This window comes from Nansenia antarctica, assembly GCF_963989245.1.
Source record: "Nansenia antarctica genome assembly, chromosome: 10".
NCBI classification, from domain to species: Eukaryota; Metazoa; Chordata; class Actinopteri; order Argentiniformes; family Microstomatidae; genus Nansenia; species Nansenia antarctica.
In genome coordinates this window covers 8,371,850-8,396,789 of record NC_137680.1, presented here as the reverse complement: position 1 = coordinate 8,396,789, position 24,940 = coordinate 8,371,850, and the positions used below count along the sequence as shown (strand labels likewise).

The 24,940-nt window shown below is 43.3% G+C and overlaps 3 protein-coding genes across 3 annotated transcripts in view; 2 read left to right on the top strand and 1 right to left on the bottom strand.

Moving 5' to 3' along the window:
- Nucleotides 1–446: 446 nt before the first annotated feature.
- Nucleotides 447–7,992, top strand: LOC308165811 (uncharacterized protein). Its single transcript, XM_080539972.1, has 12 exons — nt 447–510; nt 1,583–1,664; nt 3,753–3,780; nt 5,169–5,249; nt 5,347–5,486; nt 5,794–5,919; nt 6,146–6,191; nt 6,330–6,395; nt 6,556–6,905; nt 7,013–7,117; nt 7,385–7,502; nt 7,739–7,992. The coding sequence occupies exons 2-12, from the start codon at nt 1,584–1,586 to the stop codon at nt 7,780–7,782; spliced, it is 1,185 nt and encodes a 394-aa protein (XP_080396098.1). The 5' UTR covers nt 447–510; nt 1,583; the 3' UTR covers nt 7,783–7,992.
- A 9,535-nt stretch (nt 7,993–17,527) lies between these two features.
- Nucleotides 17,528–24,940, top strand: part of tmem67 (transmembrane protein 67) — a gene marked incomplete at its 5' end in the record, with an annotated part of 17,593 nt that continues 10,180 nt past the window's right edge. Inside the window, 10 exons of the mRNA XM_080540932.1 lie at nt 17,528–17,541; nt 17,840–17,921; nt 18,239–18,329; nt 18,547–18,646; nt 19,346–19,415; nt 19,530–19,601; nt 19,856–19,918; nt 20,532–20,686; nt 20,864–20,972; nt 21,085–21,171. Of these exons, the coding sequence (XP_080397058.1) occupies nt 17,528–17,541; nt 17,840–17,921; nt 18,239–18,329; nt 18,547–18,646; nt 19,346–19,415; nt 19,530–19,601; nt 19,856–19,918; nt 20,532–20,686; nt 20,864–20,972; nt 21,085–21,171 (843 nt within the window). The remainder of the gene's footprint in view (nt 17,542–17,839; nt 17,922–18,238; nt 18,330–18,546; nt 18,647–19,345; nt 19,416–19,529; nt 19,602–19,855; nt 19,919–20,531; nt 20,687–20,863; nt 20,973–21,084; nt 21,172–24,940) is intronic.
- LOC308167025 (E3 ubiquitin-protein ligase TRIM39-like) overlaps nt 23,637–24,940 on the bottom strand; it is a gene marked incomplete at both ends in the record, with an annotated part of 1,635 nt that continues 331 nt past the window's right edge. The window contains one exon of the mRNA XM_080541370.1: nt 23,637–24,940. This exon is cut by the window's right edge and continues 331 nt beyond it. Within this exon, the coding sequence (XP_080397496.1) occupies nt 23,637–24,940 (1,304 nt within the window).

The window sequence follows — 24,940 nt, the reverse complement described above, 5'->3', positions numbered from 1 at the left end:
CTTACTTGATTCACAGTTAATCATTCACATTCACATAAGGCTTCGTTCATATGTATCGGTATGAATCTTTCCACCACATACATGATACATAAATAGAAATGCAAAAACAAAACCAAGCTCGTGTTGATTCCAGCACAGGGGTCCTCTCCTCTTCGACTCACTGATCAAGCTGCCCTTCACAATCGCCTGGGAAATTAACAAGAAAAACCGCTGATAAACTCTGTGTCTCTGTTCTCAATTTCGCGTACACATATATCGGTATTTTCTCTAAACACGCTTATGACTTCACATCAGTATGTTGTTCGTTGTAATAATTGCATTCACATTTGAACTTTTGATGAGAGCGAGCAAATGTGGGCGAGCCTCATACATTCGTCGCACGAGGTCCTTCGATGAATACAGCCACGACTACGCATGCGCTATTCTTATCGTGTTCTTGACCCAAACCAACCCGGCCAGAGATTCACAGTCTGTGTTTGTGTTTGCTCCGTAACATATCTGCGTTATCAGGTAAGAGAGATTATCATCCATATCTGACCCTGATTCATTCAACACCTTAGTTGTTATTACTATCTCTGGCTTATGAATTATGGTGACGTCACCGTTTGAAAAAAGAATGAGAATAGAAACCCAAGATAGCGAAAGGAAGGTTAGGTTAGCCTGAGCGCCCGGAAGCAGCTGGCGACACAGCGCGTTAGTCGTTTGATACATAGTCGGTTAAGAAGAGCCTTTGTTGCAAAGTGCCTTCAGACTAACTGTGTGTTTCAGGTCTCGGGTGGTAATAATAATAATATAATAATAGAGAGAGATATGTTTATGTTATGATATGCAGTGTTTCCCCTAGGTTTGCTGCCTTGGGGGGGTGGCATGGACCCCATGGAGCTCATCTCATCACCTCTGAGCTAGCTAGCTTGCTAGTTCTTTGACACTATTTACACTATGGAACTATAGTCAGACACTTTATAGTCACGATAATAACGACCAATTTTAACCAACTTTCTCTGTCAGAACACTCAGCCATTATATTTGCTAACGTTTTCAATCTGCAGACATCACAGCCGTCAAAAACTCTCGCGTCACGCGCGCACACTTGCGCAAAATCTTGTATTATTCTCCAGCGCTGGCACAGCGCGAAGTGTGGAGATAGGTCTGGCTATGCGAGACTACGGCGGACTAACGTTCCCAACGAGCCTATGGGCTTGCCACTCGCCAGATTCGGGTTGGGTGCATACAAATAAAAATAAAATATTTTAGCCTGCTTGTCAGATGTTTGGTGTCTACGTCCGTAATAATTCCTCTTTCTTGGGGGGGCGGGGGGTTCCGTTGGCAGGGCGGCCCGCCCCCCCAAGGCAATGGTAGGGGAAACACTGTTATGATATGTTTGTTTGTGCCTCGTTGTTTTCGTCTTGAGCCGAGGTCGAGCAGAGACACCAGGCGGGTATTCCATCAATGTCGCTAACGGAAAATCCAGGCTTATTTTTCATAACTCTCGCGAGCTTTATCAAAATGAGCCTGGATTGTTTGATAAGCCCCCCAAACCGCCAATTTATGTTTCGTGATGTTTGACTTTGTCTCCCCACAGAATGGAAGGCGGAAACTTCTCTGGGCCACCACCACAGAAGAGATTTAAAAACGCCAACGGGGGTGTTAATGGAGGGCCTAAGGTAATGTTTCATCCTCAGGTCGTCAACCCCTGCTCTAACGTGGATCAAACTACTTTACTTTTCTCGCTCACAACCAAAACAAGGATATTTTCATTGTGTGACTCTTATCATGTTGTTTCATACCCTATAGTCACTTATAAACTATAATGTGACCTTTCAGCTGTTGGGATCCTTTTGTCCTCTGTAAGCCGTTTTTCCCCCCCTCAAAGACTGAGCTCCGTGCAGATGAGAACTCCCAACGAGCTGTCTCTGGACTGAAGCAGGCTAGTGGCAGGAACTATCTGGTTTCTCAAAACTCTGCCTGTTGAGCTGCCCAGTCTGTTGTACCGACCCTGAGAACAAGCAGTGCTTCAGTTACACAGTGGCTCTAAAGGACACTTTAGATGTCTTTAGACTTTTAATGTCTGTAATAGTACTCTGATTTGTTATTGGAGTCCCCAGTAATCCCTATTGCACACCCAGGGCAGGGCTGGTGTGATTCTCAGGGGCATCCGTCTCCTCTTTCTGTCTCTCTCTGCTGTTGGCTGCCTGTCATAGCTAGGGTTGGGTACCGTTTGGGTTTTATCCGGTACCTAACCGATACTTTAAAAACGGTACCGGTACCAAAACGGTACTTAATTCGGTACTTTATATATATATATATATATATATATATATATATATATATATATATATATATATATATATATATAATAATAACACGGTCGACAACATTAAACAGCTTTACACTTTTTTATTGCTGAGGCACAATATATATTAGTTAAATATACACTCAAATTAAAATAAATGAAAATAAAACTCCTGAGCCTTGGGGACTCCATTAAGCTGGGGGTGCCTATCGTTGGTACTGATGTCGAATACGAGTACACACTTGTTCGGCAGCCCCTCAAGGACATCAGAATATTCTTAGAAAAGGGATCTAGTGAAGAGGCCTGCATAGCCCCCAGAACCAAGAAGACCGAGAGGAAATATAACTGGAACTGGAGCCCTCCGCCTCGTCAAAATCCAAACTCTGTTGCCGCTCAGCTACTACTACTCCCCTCCCCCTCTCTGGTCCATGATGACATGACGATTGATTTTTCAGACACAGTAGTAGGATAAGGATATATCTACATGATATATACATGATCTGACACAGTACCCGAATATCAGGAGATCCCCGATCATGTTGTCCACCTCGCAGAGACGCAGCCACACATCCGCACTACGTCATCAACAGCCGCGTCGAATCCTGGAGTGCACTGTCCAATCAAAGGCTTGCGTTCGTAAACTCGCTCTGAGAGCGTCGCAGCGCACACTGGGCCCGACGTCATAAGGGGAGCAAGTCATTTGATTGGACAGAAGGCATTCCACGAGTGGTGATCAGAATTCCAGAACGAGTTTACGGAAAGCACCCATAAGTCGAGCGTCGCGTTATGCCAACCCGCTAGCGGAAGTTGCTATTAGCAACCTTCTCGTTATCCTTCCGTACTCGCTGCTTTCACTGAGTGGAAATTTAACAGGCGATGTGACGTCACGAGTCACCAGTTGACACCGGAGCGAGATAGAAAAGTACCGAAATCTCCTTTGCGATTCGGTACGGGTACATACCGAATGTAAAGTAACCGGTACCGATTTTCGGTACCCAACCCTCATAGCAGCTCGAAGTTGTGGCATTGAGGTCTCTTATGAGCTCTAAACACCATGACTTAATTACGCTCGCTATACCCTTTGGCTCAATGGTTGGTTGGTCATTGGGTGTGTGCTAAACCCTGAACAGACTTAAGTATTACAGACTTAAGCCCTGTGGTAGACAATCCATTACTGTAGTATGTCCTTAGTTCAATTGGGCTACCTGGTGTCACCTAGTGTGTCTACCTGTTCCACCAACCCTAGTCCAGACATTGTAGCTCTACTGTTGAGACTTCTGTCACTTGAAGACTCACTTTGATTTGAGTTCCCCAGCATCCACATTTCCTCCATGACGTCTTGTCTCTCCTTTTTAAGGATGGGATGTGGAGTTCTCCTTCTCTGCTCTGCCTTCTTCTGTCACTAATACCTGTCTGTGTCTCTCTCCTCCCCGTTCGGGTTTATTCCCTCCTTTGACAGAGAAGGCAGCAGCAGCCTGCAGACATAGGTAAGTCCCGCCTCCACACAGCACCACCGCCTCTAACAGGGGTTGGGAGCTGAGTACTCAATTCCTGATGCCTCATCTCTGGCTGCTAATTGGGTTGGAGGCATGTCCAAGGGTGACACTGTCTCTGAGAGGTCGGGTCAGTGGAGGTCTGTCCATAGCTCTAGGCTGTGGGGCTGACCACTAGGCCCTTTTTTTTTTCAGGTCTCACTGACAGATATTTGCATAGTTTTTGTAAATACAAAGCATTTTTCAGTTTAATGATGAGGAAACAATTGTCCTAAACTATAAACTGAACAACTTTAGAAAATCCAACCTACCCATCTGTGCCATGCCAGTATACAATGCCCCCTGTTGCTCTGGAGGACCATATTGGTGCAGGACAATAAGTGTCCTCATGGTGAGCATTCTGGGGGGGAAATGGCTGCTACGCAGCACACAGGTCAGTGTGATATATTCATGGAGGATGAGTGACCCATTCCATCACATTTGAAAGCGCTTTGTGGGGTAGTTAAACACTGAACACATTTTTCCTACCACAAAGCCTGGTAGATGCAGTGTTTTGTTTATCATTACACCAGTGGAACCCTCTGCCTACAAACTGTAGCTTCCATCTATTTCAATGTTGAATTGAATTTGGCAGCTCAGGGTTTAAATTTGTGGGACCTTTTGGAGGTGTTTTCATTTGTTGAATTTTTGTAACTGTGTATTAGTATTGGACACAATTATAAATATCGACAGTAGCATTGTGCCACGCTGTTTTCTCCTCTCACATTGTCAGAATACAATGTTACTCTGAGGCCTATAGATGGCTCATAGAGGTGGCTAAAGGTCTAATGACCTTTCGACTGATGATGATTTTCAACCGCCGTCCCCCCCCCATTTTGAGACATCCTTGAATATTACAGGGAAGGGGTTGGGGGTTAGACCTGGGTGTCCTCCCAAGAGGACAGACCCTGTGTCCATGCAGGAGTTGGTGTGGAGCAGTGCCTGGTGGGAGTGATAGTCCCGTGGCCCAGCTCTGGCTTGTGTGAGGGTGAGCAAAGGGGAACTACAGCTCCCAGTTAGCAGGCCTCTGTGTCAGACAATAAGGGGGTTTGGTTTCTAACAGTTGTTCAGTGAATAAAGGACCTCTAAATTGCACTACATGTGTTTTTGACCCGCCTTCTAACCCTGTATTAAGGGTTAGCTTTATCTTCTTTTTGAAGTATGCTTTGCTGTGTTTGACCTGAGATATGAGGCTCTTCAGCCAGCAGCTGTTTAGTGATCAGCTGATTGGACGTGGGCCCTATGGTCTCACCTATCGGTGGTTAGGGTCAAGATTCCATCTACACCGGGATGTTTGTGTGTGTAATTCTGTGCTTGTACTGACTACTGAGTGTATTTCCTAGTCTTCACCGACAAAGGGGGCTCCATCCAGACCATCCCCTCTCTCGTCAAACAACTGAAGGCTGTCACAGAGCCTGTCATAGGTAAGCATCAGAGCCTTCTAAACACTACACTACTGCTACTTAAAAAAAAATCCCATTCAATACTACACCCTTCTCGGCTAACAATTTGTCTCTGCAGGTCTTCAGTATGTGTGGGAGTACCGCAGCCCCAGTAAGTCTGTCCCGCCCCACTACCAGTGTAAGCTCTGCCAGATGGCCCGCCTGCAAAATGACATGCTGGCCCACGTGAAAGGCTGGAGACACTGTTTCAGATATATGGTGAGTGTGTGAGAGAGAGGGGTCCTCTGTGTGTTTTCCCTGTGAGAAGAATCCTTTGTAACTGTCTTGTGGTGATATTTTATTATTTATTTATTTTTAAGTTATTTAGGCAGTCCCACTCATATTTTTGTTGGACAGATATAGTGAAGATAGACAGGAAAGTAAGGAGAAGAAGGGAGAGAGAGAGCATGTCAGCAGGGCACGGGCCGGATTCGGACCCATGCCGACATGGGCATATAATGTGTGCACTGTAGACCACGGTGCTGGACCACCCCAGGCCATTCTGATGTAATTGTAATGTTTTCAGAAGCGGAGCCAACCTCATAAGGTTCCGTTTGAGGAGGATGCAGCACTGAAGGACCCTTCTGTGAGGAAGACTGTTAAAGAAACGGCAGCCGAGGTGGAGAAGGCCGAGGGGAGGGGATATCTACGGGTGAGTAACCGATTTTGATGTTTTCGAACAATAATGGCAATACACCTACCCGATCCTCCCCCCGAGGTGTACAAGTACGTAGGGGATGGAGGCTGAGGTTCAGGATAAGACGAGAGCTAGAATGTTCCTCTTTAGCAATTGAAATCACAGGCCTCTGAATACATTGTGTCTGGTGTGAACCACTTTAGGGAACAGATTATTGACATCATCTGGTCTGGTGTTTCAGGTGATTCTGAAGGAGCCCAGTGAGGTCCAAGCCTTTCAAGGACTACGTAAGTCGCTGATTCTCTGGGCTTTAGTCTCAAGGTGTTGTGTGCCATTCCTGTATTTCACGTGGTCTGTTCCAGATACACTATTGTTCAGATCCGTGTGTGTAGTAACCTTCTGTCTAATCTCTTTCTGTGTCACAGGCTCAGCGATCCCCAAGATGCCTGCTCCAGCAGGACCAGGGATGGGACTCAGAGGGCCAAAACCAGGTGAGGGGTGTATCACTGCTTTATGTGTGGGTGTGGTGTAACAGTGTGCAGCATGTGTAACTGAGCAGCATGTGTAACTGAAATATAACTGACTGTCCAATGCAGTGTAGATATTCTGTGTCTAGTGTTGACGTTCTGTCTTCTCCGTTTCTCCCTGCAGGCGGCAGGTTCGGAGACCCTTTGTTTCAAGGGGACTTCCCACCCCACGGCATGGGAGGATACTCTGACCCCCTGGGTCGCTCCAGCCCCGGCCGGCCCTTCGCAGGGGGAGACGTGGGCCCTCGACACTTCCCTGACGATCTGCGTCTGGGGGGAGGAAGAGACGGCTTTGGGCACGGCGGAGGGAGAGAGGGGTTTGGTATGGGGGGCCTGATGGGAGAGAGTCCTGGAAGGCGTTATCCTGATGAGTTCAGAGGGGGTCAGGTGGCGAACAGCCCTGGTGACAGGCCAGGCTTAATGGGAGCAGCTCCAGAAGGAAGCAGCCTCCCCTCTGTCCTGCTCAATTACCTGGTAGGTACCTTGATCGGTCAAACCTGTGTGTATTTTGGTCTGTAACCGCCTGTTGTGTTTGTGTGTGTCAGCCTGGTTGATTATGCATCATTCTGGTGGGTTTTTAGGACTCCTTCCGGATCGAGAATGAGATGGATGCCCAGATTGTGCTGAAGGTGACGCAGAAGTTAACAGACGTGCTGATGGAGTACAGACTCAGGAGCGTGTCCTCGGTTCGTAACACGCACATGCTCCACACAGCCCTACAACAACACTCCCTGCCCTTGTCCTCTAGCTCCTCTGTGAACATGTAAAAGAATCGGAGGGCTAGCAGGAGACGTTATCGTATTGCTTACATCCAACCTACCCCTTCAGATCACTTCTGCTTTGGCATCCTTACACATTGGTCATTGTTTCGTCTCCACAAGGTTGTGGATGACCGAGCCTAATAATATACCCACACTAAATAAGCCTCTTTCTTGATTCTGTTTGTTCTGTAGGGGGGTCCTGGTCTGAAGAGCAATTCATCTCAGAGCTCCATGGGTAGCTACTCCTCTTCCTCCAGAATGCCCAGCAGTGTAGACCACTACTCTGGCAACCTGTCTGGGAATCAGTCTGGTATGTAAAGCACCTGCCTTAGTGCTCCACATTACAACTCTGCATCACTGCTCCAATGATAAGTGTTACTTTGTGTTCAATATGTTATTATGTCATCATAAAGAGGGGTTTGAGCTAGCAGGAGTCCTGTACAAGAACAGATGCCAGTTAAATAGTAGTAGTAGTAGTAGTAGTAGTAGTAGTAGTAGTACATTACAGTATTTACTTTGTGCTTATTGCTTCTCCTCTCTCTGCAGGTCCATCCAGATTCTCTGATGGCCCATCCAGATTCTACAATTGATGCCACCAAATTTCACCCCCCCCCAGCATCCCCAAGTGAGGGATCTGCAATTGACTGTCTGCCCAGAAAAGCTGTATTATTTTTTTAAGATGTGTTAGTTTTGACCTTTTTCCTAACAAATACTTGTACGTATTCTTGCAAACCTTTTATTACTTTCTTTATTAGCAATGAATAGGTTCAACCAAATAGATGTATGACTTTTTTTTTTGCCTTGACAGTATTCTTGTAATTGTATTAAGGTTGTTTTCCAAATACATCTGTAAAGTGTTTAAACTGTTTGAGAAAAAAAGTGCAAATATAAACGGAAAAAAACCTGTGTTCAAATTGTGTACAAATCTTGGCGTGCTTGAATTTTGAATCTCACATCAGTAATCTCACTAAAACCGCCTATTATCAGCAACGATTTCTCTCCCAGGCAGATACTGAGAGACTTATGCATGCTTTTGTCACTAGCAGGATTGATTATTGCAATGCTCGTTTTCCTGGTCTATCTAAGAAAGCTAGAAATAAGCTACAGATCATTCAGAATGCAGCAGCACGTGTACTGACCAAGACCTGAAGGAGAGCACACATCTCACCTGTCTTATAGTCTCGTCATTGGTTGCCGGTCAGTTTTAGAATAGATTTTAAGATCCTTATATTGGTGTTCAAATCACACAGGATTAGCCTGAATACATCTTAGACATGGTTTTCAAATATGCTCCCTCTAGAACATTTAGATGTTCACATGATTGCGTCAACCAATTCCTGCAGATTTTTCTGGTGGCTTTCAAGCTGTGAATCTCCAATTCTACCACATCCCAAAGGTGTTCTATTGGATTCAGATCCGGTGACTGGGAAGGCCACTGAAGAACACTGAACTTGTGATTTTCATGAAACCAGTTTGAGACAACTTTTGCTTTGTGACAGTGCATTAGGCTGAAAGTAGCCATTGGAAGATGGGTACATTGTGGCCATGAAGGGATGCACATGGTCAGCAACAATACTCTAATAGGCTGTGGCATTCAAGCGATTGGTATTTACAGACCCAAAGTGTGCCAAGAAAACATTCCCCACACCGTTACACCACCTGAATGGTTTACAGGTGTTCCTAATAAAGGGTTACGTGAGTGTATTACCGTTTATTTTCATTGTATTGCTGTATTTTCATTATATTGTTAAGCACCTTGTATTGCAATTTTGCATGAAAGGTGCTATATAAAGAAATTCTGTAGGAGGTCTTTGAACTGTGAGAGAAATTCTCAGGAGACCGAGGTGTCAGATGGGTACAGGCTTTGTATTATCATAACAAAAACCCGGAGTTGATTCTGCAGAAAAGCAACTCATTTGATTCATATATTAGAATGATATACAGTATCACAGGAGGTGTATTGTTTGTCACAGGGCATCAGATCACTGATCTGGTTGGTTGTCAAAGTATGAGTACATTTCCATGTATTTATTGATCCATTCTTAGTTCAACAATGTGGCACAATTAGTGACGAGTCGTCCATAAGATTTTGCTGTTCTAAATCACAGTGACCCTGGTTATCATGATGACATGTCCCAAAGCCATGCCACTCTCAACAACAACTTGATTCACAGTTAATCATTCACATTCACATAAGGCTTCGTTCATATGTATCGGTATGAATCTTTCCACCACATACATGATACATACATTATTTTCTACGACAGAACGCATGCTGTATGTTTGATTGTGTGTATTTCCTGTGTGTTTTAGGATTTCTTCCAGATTGAGAATGAGGTGGATGCCCAGATTGTGCTGAAGGTGACACAGAAACTGACACACGTGCTAGTGGAGTACAGGTCCACTATTTGTTCAGGTCCTCTATTTGTGAGAGAGAGAGAGAGAGAGAGAGAGAGAGAGAGAGAGAGAGAGAGAGAGAAGGAGAGAGAGAGCAGGGGATCTACAACTGAAAATAGGCTAGGTGCACGATTCAGATTCAGATAACGTTTATTGCCATTATGCTTGACACATATAGGAATTTGCTTTGGCATTACAGAAGGTGCATTTATGCTTTTTTCACATATATATGAACAAAACAAGTACAATACAAATGCAAAAACCACTACTTCCTGAAAGGCACCTTGCATGAACATATCCTGTCTCACTCTATTGGTTTAATTGATTAATCAGCTGTGCACTGTGTGTTCCAACAGTTTACCGCACAGCTGATTAATCAATTAAACCAATAGAGTGAGACAGGATATGTTTGCATTAACTGCCTTTTCTTTTGAAACACGGAACTACGTTTCAATTTGATAATCACAACACAAACTCGCTAACTACAACACTACTTTACATTGTTACCTAGTTAACTACAACACTACTTTACATTGTTACCTAGTTAACTACAACACTACTTTACATTGTTACCTAGTTAACCACAACACTACTTTACATTGTTAACTACAACACTACTTTACATTGTTACCTAGTTAACTACAACACTACTTTACATTGTTACCTAGTTAACTACAACACTACTTTACATTGTTACCTAGTTAACTACAACACTACTTTACATTGTTACCTAGTTAACTAGAACACTACTTTACATTGTTACCTAGTTAACTACAACACTACTTTACATTGTTACCTAGTTAACTACAACACTACTTTACATTGTTACCTAGTTAACTACAACACTACTTTACATTGTTACCTAGTTAACTACAACACTACTTTACATTGTTACCTAGTTAACTATAACACTACTTTACATTGTTACCTAGTTAACTACAAAACTACTTTACATTGTTACCTAGTTAACTACAACACTACTTTACATTGTTACCTAGTTAACTACAACACTACTTTACATTGTTACCTAGTTAACTACAACACTACTTTACATTGTTACCTAGTTAACTACAACACTACTTTACATTGTTACCTAGTTAACTACAACACTACTTTACATTGTTACCTAGTTAACTATAACACTACTTTACATTGTTACCTAGTTAACTACAACACTACTTTACATTGTTACCTAGTTAACTATAACACTACTTTACATTGTTACCTAGTTAACTACAACACTACTTTACATTGTTACCTAGTTAACTATAACACTACTTTACATTGTTACCTAGTTAACTATAACACTACTTTACATTGTTACCTAGTTAACTACAACACTACTTTACATTGTTACCTAGTTAACTACAACACTGCTTTACATTGTTACCTAGTTAACTACAACACTACTTTACATTGTTAGCAGGCTCACAAAACAAGCTGTGACGGTGCACCTCGCTGCCTGATTGTCTGTCCCTGTGTCATTCACTCTCAACATGGATAAAAGTACAATAAGCATTTTTTAGGTGGTGGTAGATTCTCTATTCGGACAGTATAGCCGCTATATGTGGGAATGTCGGTCCGATATTGCAAAATCTTTTCACTGTCCTGGCCACCCCACTGGTGGAAAGAGCTTCCCACTGCTGTCAGGACTGCAGGGTCACTACCTATCTTCCCCCGTAGACTGAAGACCTCCATCTCTTTAGGCTACACCTTGACTGTCCCTCCTAAAGACCTCTACCCCCCTGTATAGTTTCTCTACTGTGTGTATATATATATTTAAGTAATTCTTACTTCTTCTAGCATATTGTCTGCCAATGGCCTCAGGTCCTAGCATAGATTAGTTTTTCTTATGATGACAGATGTACAGATAATTCACTTACTTTAGACAATGTACTTGTCTGCCCAGAAAAGGCCTCTTATTTATATATATATTTTTTTTCCCTTTTTCCTATAAAACAAATGTAAAAATTGACTTGTGACTGCTTTTAGTTTTTACTATTGACGGTATTCTTATCATTTTAAGATTTTTCTTAGGATGTCTTCCAGATACACCTCTAAAGTGTTTAAAATGGGTTTGAGAAAGAAGTGCCAGTGTGAAAACTGAAAAACACCCATATTTGTGCGACTGAAGTACTGACGGGTGTTTTTGTCATGCACGTGTTGTTTGTTTTCTACTGAACTGGTCTCTTAAAGGGTTATGGTTAAATGGAACTGTCTATTGTTTATTTCTAATGTGCCTACTAATTAGTTGACTTCACATGACAAGTTTGCATTGTTTCATTAACATACAATTTGAAAATGCAAACTCCACATAGGAAGCATCTCCCTCATCAGTTTGGGTTGGCTATTCAAGTGGTATTGGGTGTTCCTGAATAGTGACATCTACAGCAGCAATAATTCAACGCTTTAGCTGTTATTTCAAGCAAACAGGTTTCTCACATACTCTCAGGAAAGAGCCACACCAGTGTTGGATAATGAACATACCAAATGTGCTTCAGTCAAAATCAAGTACTAAATGTCATAAAACATTTTCCTACATTCATCACATTTCTCTCTCTCATAGATTCAGATGAGTAGTGAACATCCAGGTAGTTATACATACTGTAGATGTTGTATACATTTACAATACATATTGTAGGATGTTGTATCACCTATAGGTGAGTGTTCAGCTGATATTATTTATGATACTGCTGTATTGCCAATATAATAGACATTATGATTCTTCGAATACTGACACATTGCAAATATGATAAGCCTGCCTTATGAATATTCACTGAGTGTTGTTGCTATACTGTTGGTGGACAAGATGAGGTCTGAAGGTTGTGATGGGCAGTCCTTGTGGCGCCTGTTGTATGGTAATGTCTGTCTTGTTGAGATTATGTGTTCCCACCGTCACTCCCCTAATCTTCGTCCTTGACTATGTTTCTTTAAAGAGGATGGTTATGAGGTGGGCCTCAGAACTCACTGAATTCTGTCTAGTGTAGTCTCTCTATGCTTGCAATTGTATAATAAAAAAAACTCTTGTGATCCAAGATGTTTTACTCCTAGTTTCACCTTTAGTTTAGTTTAGTTTATTTATTTAGCACACAAGAAATTGTGCAAGGAGGGAACGAAGCCCAGAAGGCTTGTACAGAGTTCCACTCCACGTCAATATCATTGTTTCAACAAAAAAAATCAAGGGACACTTACTGCACGTCAATAGGAGAAAAGAAACCACAAACAAAATCATATCCATCGGGCAGAAAGGTAGGATAGCACATAAAAAAAAAAAAAAAAACTGAAAATAGATACAAGGATAGTAAGATTAGTAAAAAAATAAACATAGATTTCCATCTAGCCCACCTTTCATCGGGAAAAGCACTACAATATAAAATAAACAGCTTATAACGAGATTAGATATTTTTTCAGTTGCTTTTTGAAAGCCGATCGAGGTGTTGATCTCAGTGGCGAGCTCAAGGTGTTCCAGATTCTCGGACCTCTATAACAAATGTTAAATTGGTGGCTAGAAGTTCGACAGAAAGGTAAGTGGAGGTCATTATTGAATCTTGTTGGATAAAAGTGGATGTCAGATGAGAAAATAAAGAAACTATGGAAAGTAGAAGGAAGATCTTGCTTGTTGTTGATGAATTTGTGTATGAATAAGCATGTTTGAAAAATATTCAGTTTATTGATGGGTAATAATGAATATTTCCTAAATAGAGGTAATAGGTTTACCAGAGGTAATCAGGTGGATTTCCACAACAGCATCATCACCTCTAAAGCCTGGGTTACAGCAGTTTCAGCATGGTGCATATGCTCTCTAGCTTGTGGCATGACCTCTCACTATATCTAAACTACTTGTAGGAAACTGATGTCTTGATAAACAGTATGAATTCCGAAAAAAAGTAAATAAATTCAAAGGGATTCATTTATTTAAACTGGAAACAATAATATTCCATAACAATGACACAAACAATGTTTCTGAAGATCGTTCAGTACACTGTGGGAATGGTAGAGTAGCATTAACTCAGATAGTAGCCTATATCCAGTGAAGAAAACACATATTGCCAAATGTCCAAATGTCATATTGTTGGCCAAGTCCTATTATAGAGGATGACGTTATAGTCGAACACATCCCAACGCCATTGATAACAGATTGATCGTTGACGTTCATTCCATGATGATACGATCTTTCCTCACTGGTTCCTGTTCAAGATGTCCTCCATCTGCTGAAGTGTTATCCTGGTGAGGAGCAATTGGGTCCCTTGGAAGGTCTGTTTGTGTAGTTTCAGGGCCGATTTGGCATACTTCTCTGTTTTAAGTTGAACCAGAGCCTCGCCAATGCCATTACCTTCTTTGTCCGTTAGCAAGGAGATAAAGTCTCCACCCACCTTAAATTGGAGGAACAAATATTTGATGTCTCTTTTCTGCACCTCTGCTGGCAGATTCCGTACGTATATGCATGTCTGTGCTGCGGGGAACACTCTCAACTTAGGCTTCTCACTGCTGTGCCTCTCTGTTGGGCCTTGCTTTGAAACCACGCTTCGCTCAACAGAAAGCACTCTACTCTTTGACAACATGGCCTCCATCTTCTCCTTGGTGATTGTGGAGACGTCTATAGCCTGGGACCCAATGTGGCAGCCATTAAGGTTCAGAGCATACACATAATCCTCTGTTTGGTCAAATATAATGAATGTCGTGTCCTCGTCTTGTAGGTGTATTATTTTGCTATTGGGGATATTTTTACATCCAAACAACTCTTTTAGCTCAGTTTTTGTTATCTTTCTGGGTAGCTTTTTGGCCATGATGCAGTACTCCACAACAGGTGAGGGGGAGCGCGATCGGGACCTTTTTGGTGATTGTGACAGTGAGTCGTCAGAGCGCCTTCTGGCCGGGGCTCCTTGTTCATGGGTTTCAGTGTGGGGTTTATACGAGGGTCTGTGTCCCTGTGGTTCATATGAGGGCCTGTCCCGTGGTTTGTGCTGTGTTTCCAGGGGTTCATACGAGGGGTGATCACACTGCTGGACTGCGTAGGTCCACATCGCCTCTGTTGCCCCACGGACCTCCACTGAGGCGGGACCCAGCCGCTGATGATTGAAGCTCATTGCATCACATGCACCCTGGACATCTTCAAACTTCACAAGGCAGCAAGGGTTTATGCCCAGTTTTACATTCATCATCACCTCCTGGACTAACAGACCTTTGAGGAAGTGGCAGATTTCCTGTTTAGTGACTGACTCTGCCAGGCCATAGAGTCTGGCAAAACCTGGACTTGAACTGAAGGCCTCCCGTGGTCCATCCAACTCCCCTGAAAGCACTGGGCCAGGGGTCCTGGGATAGCGACTCACTAGTGTTATCTTTTTGGGTACGTTTTTGTCCATGATGCAGTACTCCACAACAGGTGAGAGGGAGTGCGATCGGTGCCTCTTTGGTGACTGTGACAGCGAGCGATCCTCAGAGTGCCTCTTTGCCCAGACCCTGGCCGGGGCTCCTTGTTCATGGGGTTCAGTGTGGGGTTTATACGAGGGTCTGTGTCTCTGTGGTACATATAAGGGCCTGTCCCATGGTTTGTGCTGTGTTTCCAGGGGTTCATACGAGGGGTGATCACACTGCTGGACTGCGTAGGTCCACATCGCCTCTGTTGCCCCACGGACCTCCACTGAGGCGGGACCCAGCCGCTGATGATTGAAGCTCATTGCATCACATGCACCCTGGACATCTACAAACTTCACAAGGCAGCAAGGGTTTATGCCCAGTTTTACATTCATCATCACCTCCTGGACTAACAGACCTTTGAAGAAGTGGCAGATTTCCTGTTTAGTGACTGACTCTGCCAGGCCATAGAGTCTGGCAAAACCTGGACTTGAACTGAAGGCCTCCCGTGGTCCATCCAACTCCCCTGAAAGCACTGGGCCAGGGGTCCTGGGAGAGGGACTCACTAGTGGTGCCCCATTGTTGTGTCCCCCTTGCTGATTTGACTGCAGTCCATGGATGACAGCGACCAGACCAAGCAGCAGGGTCGTGGCAGAGTCTGGCAAAAGTGCAACTGGAGACGGTGGAGGCGTCTTCACAGGGAGGGGTGCTGGAGGAAGTGTTCCCTTCTGTAGCTTTGACTCCATTTTGTGTTGCATCTCTCCTAAGCTGCTAATATGAAGAGTCACCCGAGATCCTCTGAGGAGAGAACCAGAGAGCCGCATTGCAAGCTGCCCATCTTTCTCAGTGGTGAAGACAATAAATGCTTCTCCGAGATATCCTCCTACAATATACACACCACCTTCTGGGATGTATAAGTCTGTGAAGAATTTGCGGATGTCTTCAGAACCGGCCTCAATGTTCAGACCCCGTAACTTCAACACGATGGTCATGTTTCCCTTCTTCAATCCAGTTTATCTGAGATCTGCAAACAGAAGAACAAACAGACACTAATTAACAAACATGTGAAATACATCCAAAGCACAGCAAAGGCAAAAAAAACACTTGTAAGCAATGAAGACCATGCTCATTTCAGAGAAATTCCTGAACGGTTTAAATTGATACTGGAAAAACAAGTAGGCTAAGCTGAACATGTTTGTCATGACAAAGCCAGAGAGTAGTTGTCTAGCTCGTTTGTTAGAGGTGAACACGTGTGAGGAAACAGGATAGACAATTGAGCTGCGTTAGTGATACAAGATCATTATTTCATTGCAATGTACACATCTCGAAATGCAATGTACACATCTGACGACGTCATCGCTGTAACAAATGATGCAACATTGTAATATTGATGGCATTTTGGTTGCAACATTGTAACAGGACAAAATCCCCAAATGTTGCCGTATAAGATATCAGATGATAAAACACAAAAATAACTCACCATTAAAAAAGTGGGTTAGGTTTCCCGGAGTTCTGTAAGACTTAGTGGTTAATATATCATCGAAGCAGCCCAAACTCCCAACTCTAACTAACTTTCTCTAATCATCACCCTGCAATGGACAGCGAGACACGCAGACACAGCACGCGCGTTTTTATTGGGGGAGGGTAGGGAGCATGCGCACGGGTCACCGGGGGCCAGTAGAGGCTTATGGGTAAATAACAGGAAGCATGTTCGTTCCTGTTATAACCATGGCGACGGAGACGCTACCTGTGTCCATCTGGAGACTGTCTCTGTTTCTTATGATCAGATCTGATCTGCTTCACTCTCAACAGTTTACGGTTTCATTTCAGCGTCCCGAGGACTGCGGCGTTGAACAGTACTTTGACATCTCAACTCTGTCCTGTGCGAGATGCGGGCCGAAACAAAAGACCACCGCAACTAGTGGGTCACTTGTTTGTTGTTGTTGGTTAGCTACTCGTGAGCTTAGAATGATAAGGTTCTATCTCCGTTTAGAATGAGAAGGTTCTATCTCCGTTTAGAATGAGAAGGTTCTATCTCCGTTTAGAATGATAAGGTTCTATCTCCGTTTAGAATGATAAGGTTCTATCTCCGTTTAGAATGATAAGGTTCTATCTCCGTTTAGAATGAGAAGGTTCTATCTCCGTTTAGAATGATAAGGTTCTATCTCCGTTTAGAATGATGAGGTTCTATCTCCGTTTAGAATGATAAGGTTCTATCTCCGTTTAGAATGATAAGGTTCTATCTCCGTTTAGGGCAGTTCAGAGATATTGAGCGTCAACGTTTTGACATTCCATTATGTTTTGTGAGATGGAACCTTTGTATTTTATGAATTACTAACAAAAAAAGGTCAACATTTTAGAAAATAACACCACACAGGCATTAATAAACGCATAATGGATCAGATTATGTAAAAAACTCAATTTTGACAAAAATGGAGATAGAACCTTATAATTCTAACGTCACTTGCTGTCTGTGTAGTACAACTGTCTTGTTGTTGGGTTAACAGCGTTGTCAGCGGAATTAGAGGGTTCACATTAGAGTGAGCTTATGCTGCTTAACAGCGAGCCAATGTTGTGTAGATAATGCAGATCACGAGGTAGCGAACCGTTAGCTTTGTAGTTAATAAATAAAATGATCACCTGCCTACTACTATCAGCGACCTGATCATTGTTCTTTTGTTACAAGGTCACTGTGATTTAGTTAATCTCGCGAGATCCACATGATGCAGTGAGTGTAGCTACTGCTCGAAGAGTTAATCAATTACAAGATATTATTACTCATTAGCCTTTTCATTTCTTTTCGTTACTCATTAGCTAGTTTAGTTAGTAATGTATTTTGAAATAAATATAATATATAATATGTCATATATAACAACTCCCTCCCTTAGGACAAAGCTGTGAGTGTCACACCGGGTTCCGAGTTTTCGCCACTAATGGAGCATCCATCACCTGTCAGCAGTGCCCCTCGGACAAACCTGTATGTTTGCGGCTTGCTTCTTAATAATAATAATAATAATAATAATAATAATAATAATACATTTTATTTGTAATGCACTTTACATTTGCAAATCTCAAAGTGCTACAGAACTAAAAACAAGACCCAATCTAATGCATCACATTACACTATTACATCTACACGCATCACATTAGTTACCTGCCACGTCTTCATTAATCTGACTCATGAATCAGAGTATTAAAAAATATAACAATTAAAATGCATTTTTTTAAAGATGTGTGTATTGTTGTGACATGTATTCTGTATTCTTTGTGTATGCTTGATGTGTTGCTGTGTAGGCTGTAACCAAGGATGGGTATGGGTGTATTCGCTGCCCAGGTGGTCTGACCGAGGAGGGCACATGCCAGTGTCCACCTGGGAGTATTCTGGGTGGGTCACCAACTGGAACTCTGAACCTGGTTGTGTGTGTGTGTGTGTGTGTGTGTGTGTGTGTGTGTGTGTGTGTGTGTGTGTGTGTGTAAAGACAACACCCATGCTGGTCTCTGAGTGTCATGGCTTGTTTTGGTGGTGGCAGATATGGTGGTTTGTATTAGGCTGTGATAGTGAGTGTATGCATGTCTCAAACTCTGTGCTATTTATTATCCAGTTGAGAGGGATGCTCAGGGGAACCCTTTGGAAGAGGCCAGGTGTGACGTGTGTAATGGAGCTTACCCTTCCCTCTCAGCACCCGACAGCAACGGAGACAGGTAACACCGTCCCCTGGTGACTGACGTGGTCCACATGCACAACACTTGTCTCCCGGCACATGGCCCTGTACAGGTCGGGGGGAAAGGCCATATTTCCGAAACACTTGATACTCATCTCTCTCACACACACACAAACACACACACACACACACACATACACATTCTACATTCAGGTGAATCGTGAGATAGAAGGTACTTTTATGTTGTATTTGATTCTCTGTTAGGTGTGTCAGAGAGAGACAGTAGTGTGTTATATTTAAGCAATATCACACGAGAGGGAGTGTGTTATACTGAATATCAGCACGGCTGTGATTCGGTCAAAGACAATCACAGCCGTGCTGATATTCAGTATAACAGCACGACCTCGAGTGTGATATTGCTTTTATACAACAGTTCTACAGCGCGATTTATTAGTTAACAGTAATAAGCGACAACAGATTATGATTTGTTTGTTTATTTAATCATAAAAATAAACAAAAAATTGTTCCGCAACTGAACTTCAAATGGACTGTTGTCTAGTAACCTGAACACAAACATGTAGTGTAATTAACGGTAATTTAGTAGAACATCTGTGCGGCGGAGTGATACATAAAGGTCCCAGTGCTGTTATACTGTACAGTATATCAGCACTCATGGAATGCCTCTTGTCCAATCAAATTACTTGGTCGGAACTAACTGTTGTATATTCTTCTCTGTTAGTTGTGAGAGATGCCAGGCCTCCTTCATCAACACCTCCCAGTCCTGTACGTGTGGCGTCACCAACATCCCGGTGAGTCCTCCTACTCTCTCCTTAATCTCACAGGTGTGGTGTGTGTCATACATCAGTTGATAAAAACTAGTCTAAAGCATTTGTGTGGACATACATCTATCACATCTCTTATAGGAAGGAGGATTGTGTTTCCCTCCAAACAACCTCCCTACAACGGTCAGCTCAAACGTCATCTTCGCCCAGCTGGTGAGTGAACAGATGGAACATGTAGTTTCAGTGTAGCGGCGTTTATTCTAAACGATTTTGAATACGTTTAGAATAAAGAGAAATACACCTCCCTTTCACCTTTCACTCCCCCCTCCCAAATTTCGTTGTTTGGTACCTGTACTATATCAATGACAATAAAGACCATTCATTCATTCAATGTCACCTCCCTTTGTTTCTGCGATGTTCTTGTAATCTTAATATGATGATCTCTATGGTGTTCTGTCTGTCTGTAGGCTCTACCTGTGCAGTCAGCATGGTTCTCCAAAAACCTCTACTCTTCTGCAGCCTCCTGCCTGGTAAATCCATCCTCGTGCATCAGACCTCTACACCTGTCTGCCCACCTAACTTAGAATACCTTTGTGTTTTTATTGGCTATGTGCTAGTTGTGAAGGTCTTCTGTGTATGTTGTGAGATCTTTCAAGTGACGTGGAAATCCACCTGATTACCTCTGGTAAAGGGGAGACTAGGAGTCAACGGTCTTGGATCACAAAATGAGTTTTTTTTAAATTATACATTATCTCTGAGGCCCACCTCAGAACCGTCCTCTTTAAAAAAAAAACATAGTCAAGGACGAAGATTAGGGATAATGACAGAGGGATCTAGCGGTGATTTTGTGGAATCTAGCAGTGACTTTGACTGTGACAGTACAGCAACAACACTCTCAGGGAATATTCATACGGCAGGCTTATCATGTTTGCAATGCGGCAGTATTCTAAATATCATAATGTCTATTATATTGGCGAAACAGCAGTATTATAATATATCATCATGTTGAACACAGGTATGTGTCTCGTTTTTCGTTTTCTCTTTCTCACAGAAACTCACTCTCGCCTGTGAGTTTCTGGTGTGTGTTGTTGGTGCTTGTGTGTTAACTATTTGTGTGTGTGTGTGTGTGTGTGTGTTCTACAGATGTTCTCTAACCTGACAGCGTGCCAGGCCCTGGGGAACATGTGTGTGATGAACATGCACTCCTTCAGCATGGTGGCCAACGACGCCTGTGGCCTCTACAATACCATCTTCAGATCTACTGCTGCCCTGGGCTCTACACAGGACATCTCCTACTGGTAACCCCTAACCCCTAACCTCTAACCTCTAACCTCAACTCTGGTGTGCTGTCTTGTTGTTATGCTCATGATAATGTTTTACTTCAATGTTTACTTTGATCCTGTGGGAGGACCTCTGTACTTCTCGACCAAAGATGTCAATCTTGAAATGCCCCCTTCTCTCCCATGTGACTGTAGGAGGGCCAATCTGCCGTGGCTTTACTACGGAGACCAGCCGGGCCTGGCCAATCGTGTGCTGCAGACCGACCCGCTACCCACAGGATTCAGCTTCAAGGGGAAGTACCGGGTCAGTACCACCACCACACACATACATTCCTAGACTAACACCAATGGCCCCATCAAAACACCAACCTAACCCAAACTGAAACATGTGCATTCTTTCTGTTTCTCTCCATTAGAACACTGATATCAACTTGCTGGCTGCTGTCTACAACGCTAGAGGAGACTTCCTCTCTTGGGAGAAGGTGGGAGGAGCTAACCTACAGGTAAGATAGGAAATTAACTATGGGGACTTTGGAGAATCTAAAGCTGTGTTCCAAAATGCCGTCTTGAATGATGAATGAATGGTCTTTATTGTCATTGCTACAGTACAGGTACCAAACAACGAAATTTAGGAGGGGTGGCTCCCCTGGTGTTAGGAAAGAAAAAAAAACACTTTTAAAAAAATCACAAGAAGGGAAGGAGCTGGTTTACATAAATAAAGGCTATGTACACTATCCACTATACTATACTGTACAGATAGACGACTAGGGTTGTCATATTGCACAATAGTGTTATTGCACATTTATTTAAAGTGTCACAGTTTGCAGGCTTGAAATGTACATATTTGTGCCTCAGCACTACACCTGATTTTTTCAGTCCAGCAGCTGCCATCAATCCGTCCAGACTGTCCAGGGCCCAGGACCTAGGTCTTGCACTTGTAATGGATTTTTCACGTGTGGCATTGTTGGTAGTCTGGTGCTCCTGCAGGGTATCCGCGGTGTCTTGAAAAGTATTAAAAGTTGATAAATACATTTTGGGAAAATCAAGACCCTTAATAAGTATTAAAAAGTCTTATCACGATTTTATGAGGTCTTGAATTTTGTAGGTATTTTTCTGAATTAGACTCTGTCCAAAGAGTTTGAGTCCTAAAGACTTTGAGTAAAAGTTCGTGAATTGATTAGTTTTTATTAAAAAACAAAGATGAACCGGAAAATTCTGTTGTATGATAGTTAGTGGTCTAGTCTATTGCAAACTAAAACTGTTAAGTTAAAGGTGTCACTGATGTCAACGGTTACAGCTCGAAGTGGCGGTGAGGTCTGGAAAAATATTGACACAGTCTTTAAAAAGTCTTAGAAAGGTATTGAAATTAACCTCAAGATTCCTGTATATACCCTGTCCTGTCCATGAGCGCAGGGCCCTGCTCCAGGGCCTTGTGTTCATGGACAGTGATGGAATGCAGACTCGTTATCAATGTTGTGACTGTTGACCCAGTGTACAGTGTGTAATGAAGACCGTGTCCAACATTGTTTCAATGTTCCAACATTTATGGAATGGACTCTTATCGCTGTTTACACTATATCAGAGATGTGTTGTGTGTGAGTGGGCACTTCAGTTTACTTTCAGTGGGCTGGGTCCAATTCGAGTTGTGAAAGACCATTTTCTTTAATACATATTATACCTAGATTTAAAGCAAGTTCCTATCTTAAGTCTCATTATTAATCCACTACACGCTCTGTCTAGAGCAGAGGTGGGCAATTAATTTTCACAATGGGCCACATGAGAAACCAGGACTATTGTGGAGGGCCGGACCAGTAGACTGAACCAGTAGACTGAACCAGTAGACTGAACCAGTAGACTGAACCAGTAGGCTGAACCAGTAGACTGAACCAGTAGACTGAACCAGTAGGCTGAACCAGTAGGCTGAACCAGTAGGCTTAACCAGTAGGCTTAACCAGTAGACTGAACCAGTAGACTGAACCAGTAGACTGAACCAGTAGGCTGAACCAGTAGACTGAACCAGTAGACTGAACCAGTAGGCTGAACCAGTAGGCTGAACCAGTAGACTGAACCAGTAGACTGAACCAGTAGACTGAACCAGTAGGCTGAACCAGTAGACTGAACCAGTAGGCTGAACCAGTAGACTGAACCAGTAGGCTGAACCAGTAGACTGAACCAGTAGACTGAACCAGTAGACTGAACCAGTAGGCTGAACCAGTAGACTGAACCAGTAGGCTGAACCAGTAGGCTGAACCAGTAGGCTGAACCAGTAGACAAACTTATAATATCAAGTACAAGAAGATGTGTATCATATTACAATCACAGTCACCCTTATTAAACTGTTTAATCATATCCGATTCCCTTTGCAAGCCATTAAATCAATAACATTATTATCAAACGTACATTCTGTTAAATGTAATTGCGTCACACACATGCAGAGACTGAGGGACAACTTGTGTTTGTGTTTTAATAAGCCAGACAGCCAGTCTGCTACCTCACATCACCATTCTAAAGCTCTGGGACCTGGACTACACTGATTATTAATAGTGATCAATGGATCTGATCAATCCAAGTAAATGTAATTGTCTGAACATCCTCAATGTCCCTCTGTACACACCCAGTATTCATTACACTCAAAATCCCCCAAATACTACATACAATAATAACTAGCTAATAATGAAAATACAGTATGTTGAGAGCATCTGATTTATAACAATGTGAACACCCTGAGAAGTCAAACAACCTCATGTATATAGAGTCATATTATCTTCTTATGAGGCTGGAGAGGCTGGGCTGTATCTGACATTGCTGCTGCATATTCACCATCTAGCAGACACACTGAGAGCACAAACTATATGATAACAAACCATAACCAGCTCAGAAATTACTCTGTGTGGGGAAATATACCATAATCTTTCCTAATGAGTGACAACAGATAAAGATGAATCTAAATGCTTATTTTACTGCTTGGTCAGTCAGCGTGATTGACAGGAGAGATGATTAGAGGGGCAGAGTTTTTACCACCATAATTCCAGCCAGGGTTGAAGTATGGATAGAGTTTCTCAGTGAAGGTGCAGCCAGTGAAAGAGTAGATCAGAGACCTGGCCTCCACATCATAAAAGGAGACCTGGCCCTCCTCATAATCCACAAACACCCCCACCTTCTGGGGCTCCTCTCGCAGGGACAGGGGGACACCTAACCCCCCAGCGTGTGCCCTGTACTCATTTCCATTCCTCAACGCTACAGTCCAGTATCCATTCTTAGGGCTCAGTTTGATACCCCCCTTCCTGTTGATGGACTCTCTGGCCACTCCTACAGTCCACTCAGTCTTCTTCTTCACCTCCACTTCATAGTAAACCCTCCCTGAGGAGAAACCCTCCTTTCCTAAAACACAGGCACCCTGGGAAAACCTCTCTGAGTTATCAGGGAGATTCTTTCTTGTGTCTCCTAATCTAACTTGTTTCCCATCCTCAGACAGAATGAGACGGGGATGTGCTGTATCAGGGTCCAGAGTCACGTCCACTGCATACTGCTGAATCATCTTCAGCTCAGCAGCATCGCACAACTTCTTCACTTCGCTCGTAAGTGTCTCCTCCAGCTGAGACACAGCTCTCCTCACAGTCCCCACGTAGAGATCACTGTGAACCCTGACCTCAGACCAGTCCTTGGTGTGTGGAGGGGTGGACAGGGAAGGGAAGCTCTGGAGGAGGTGGAGGTGGTCCTCAGTGTGTGAGAGCTGCTCCAGCTCAGTGCTTCTCCTCTGTAGCTCAGTGATCTCCTGCTCCAGCTCTTTAATCAGCCCATCAGCCCGCCTCTCTGCTGCTTTCTGCTTCTTCTCGATCACGTCAAGGAGCTCAGCCTGGCTTCTCTTCATGGAGTCCACCAGAGCAGTGAAGACCTGTACGCTGTCGGCTTTCTCTTTCTCTGCAACTTTCTTACTAAGATCTACTGAGTGTTTGATCTCTGAAACCTTCTGCAGTCGCTCCTGGATCATCTGCTGAACATCTGCCTCTGTCTTCCCCAGTTGAGCCTTCCTCTCTCCATACTCCTCCTCTATGGGGACGGTGTCATGAGTCTTGTGGTCTGTTTTCATGCACAGAAAACACACACACATTTCATCACTCCTACAGAACAGCTCCAGGAGTCTGTCGTGCTTCTTACACATCCTGTCTTCCAGGTTCTCCACAGGGTCGATCAGCTTGTGTCTCTTTAAGGCTGCGACTCTCTGATGACGCTCCAGGTGAGTCTCACAGTAAGAGGTCAGACACACCAGGC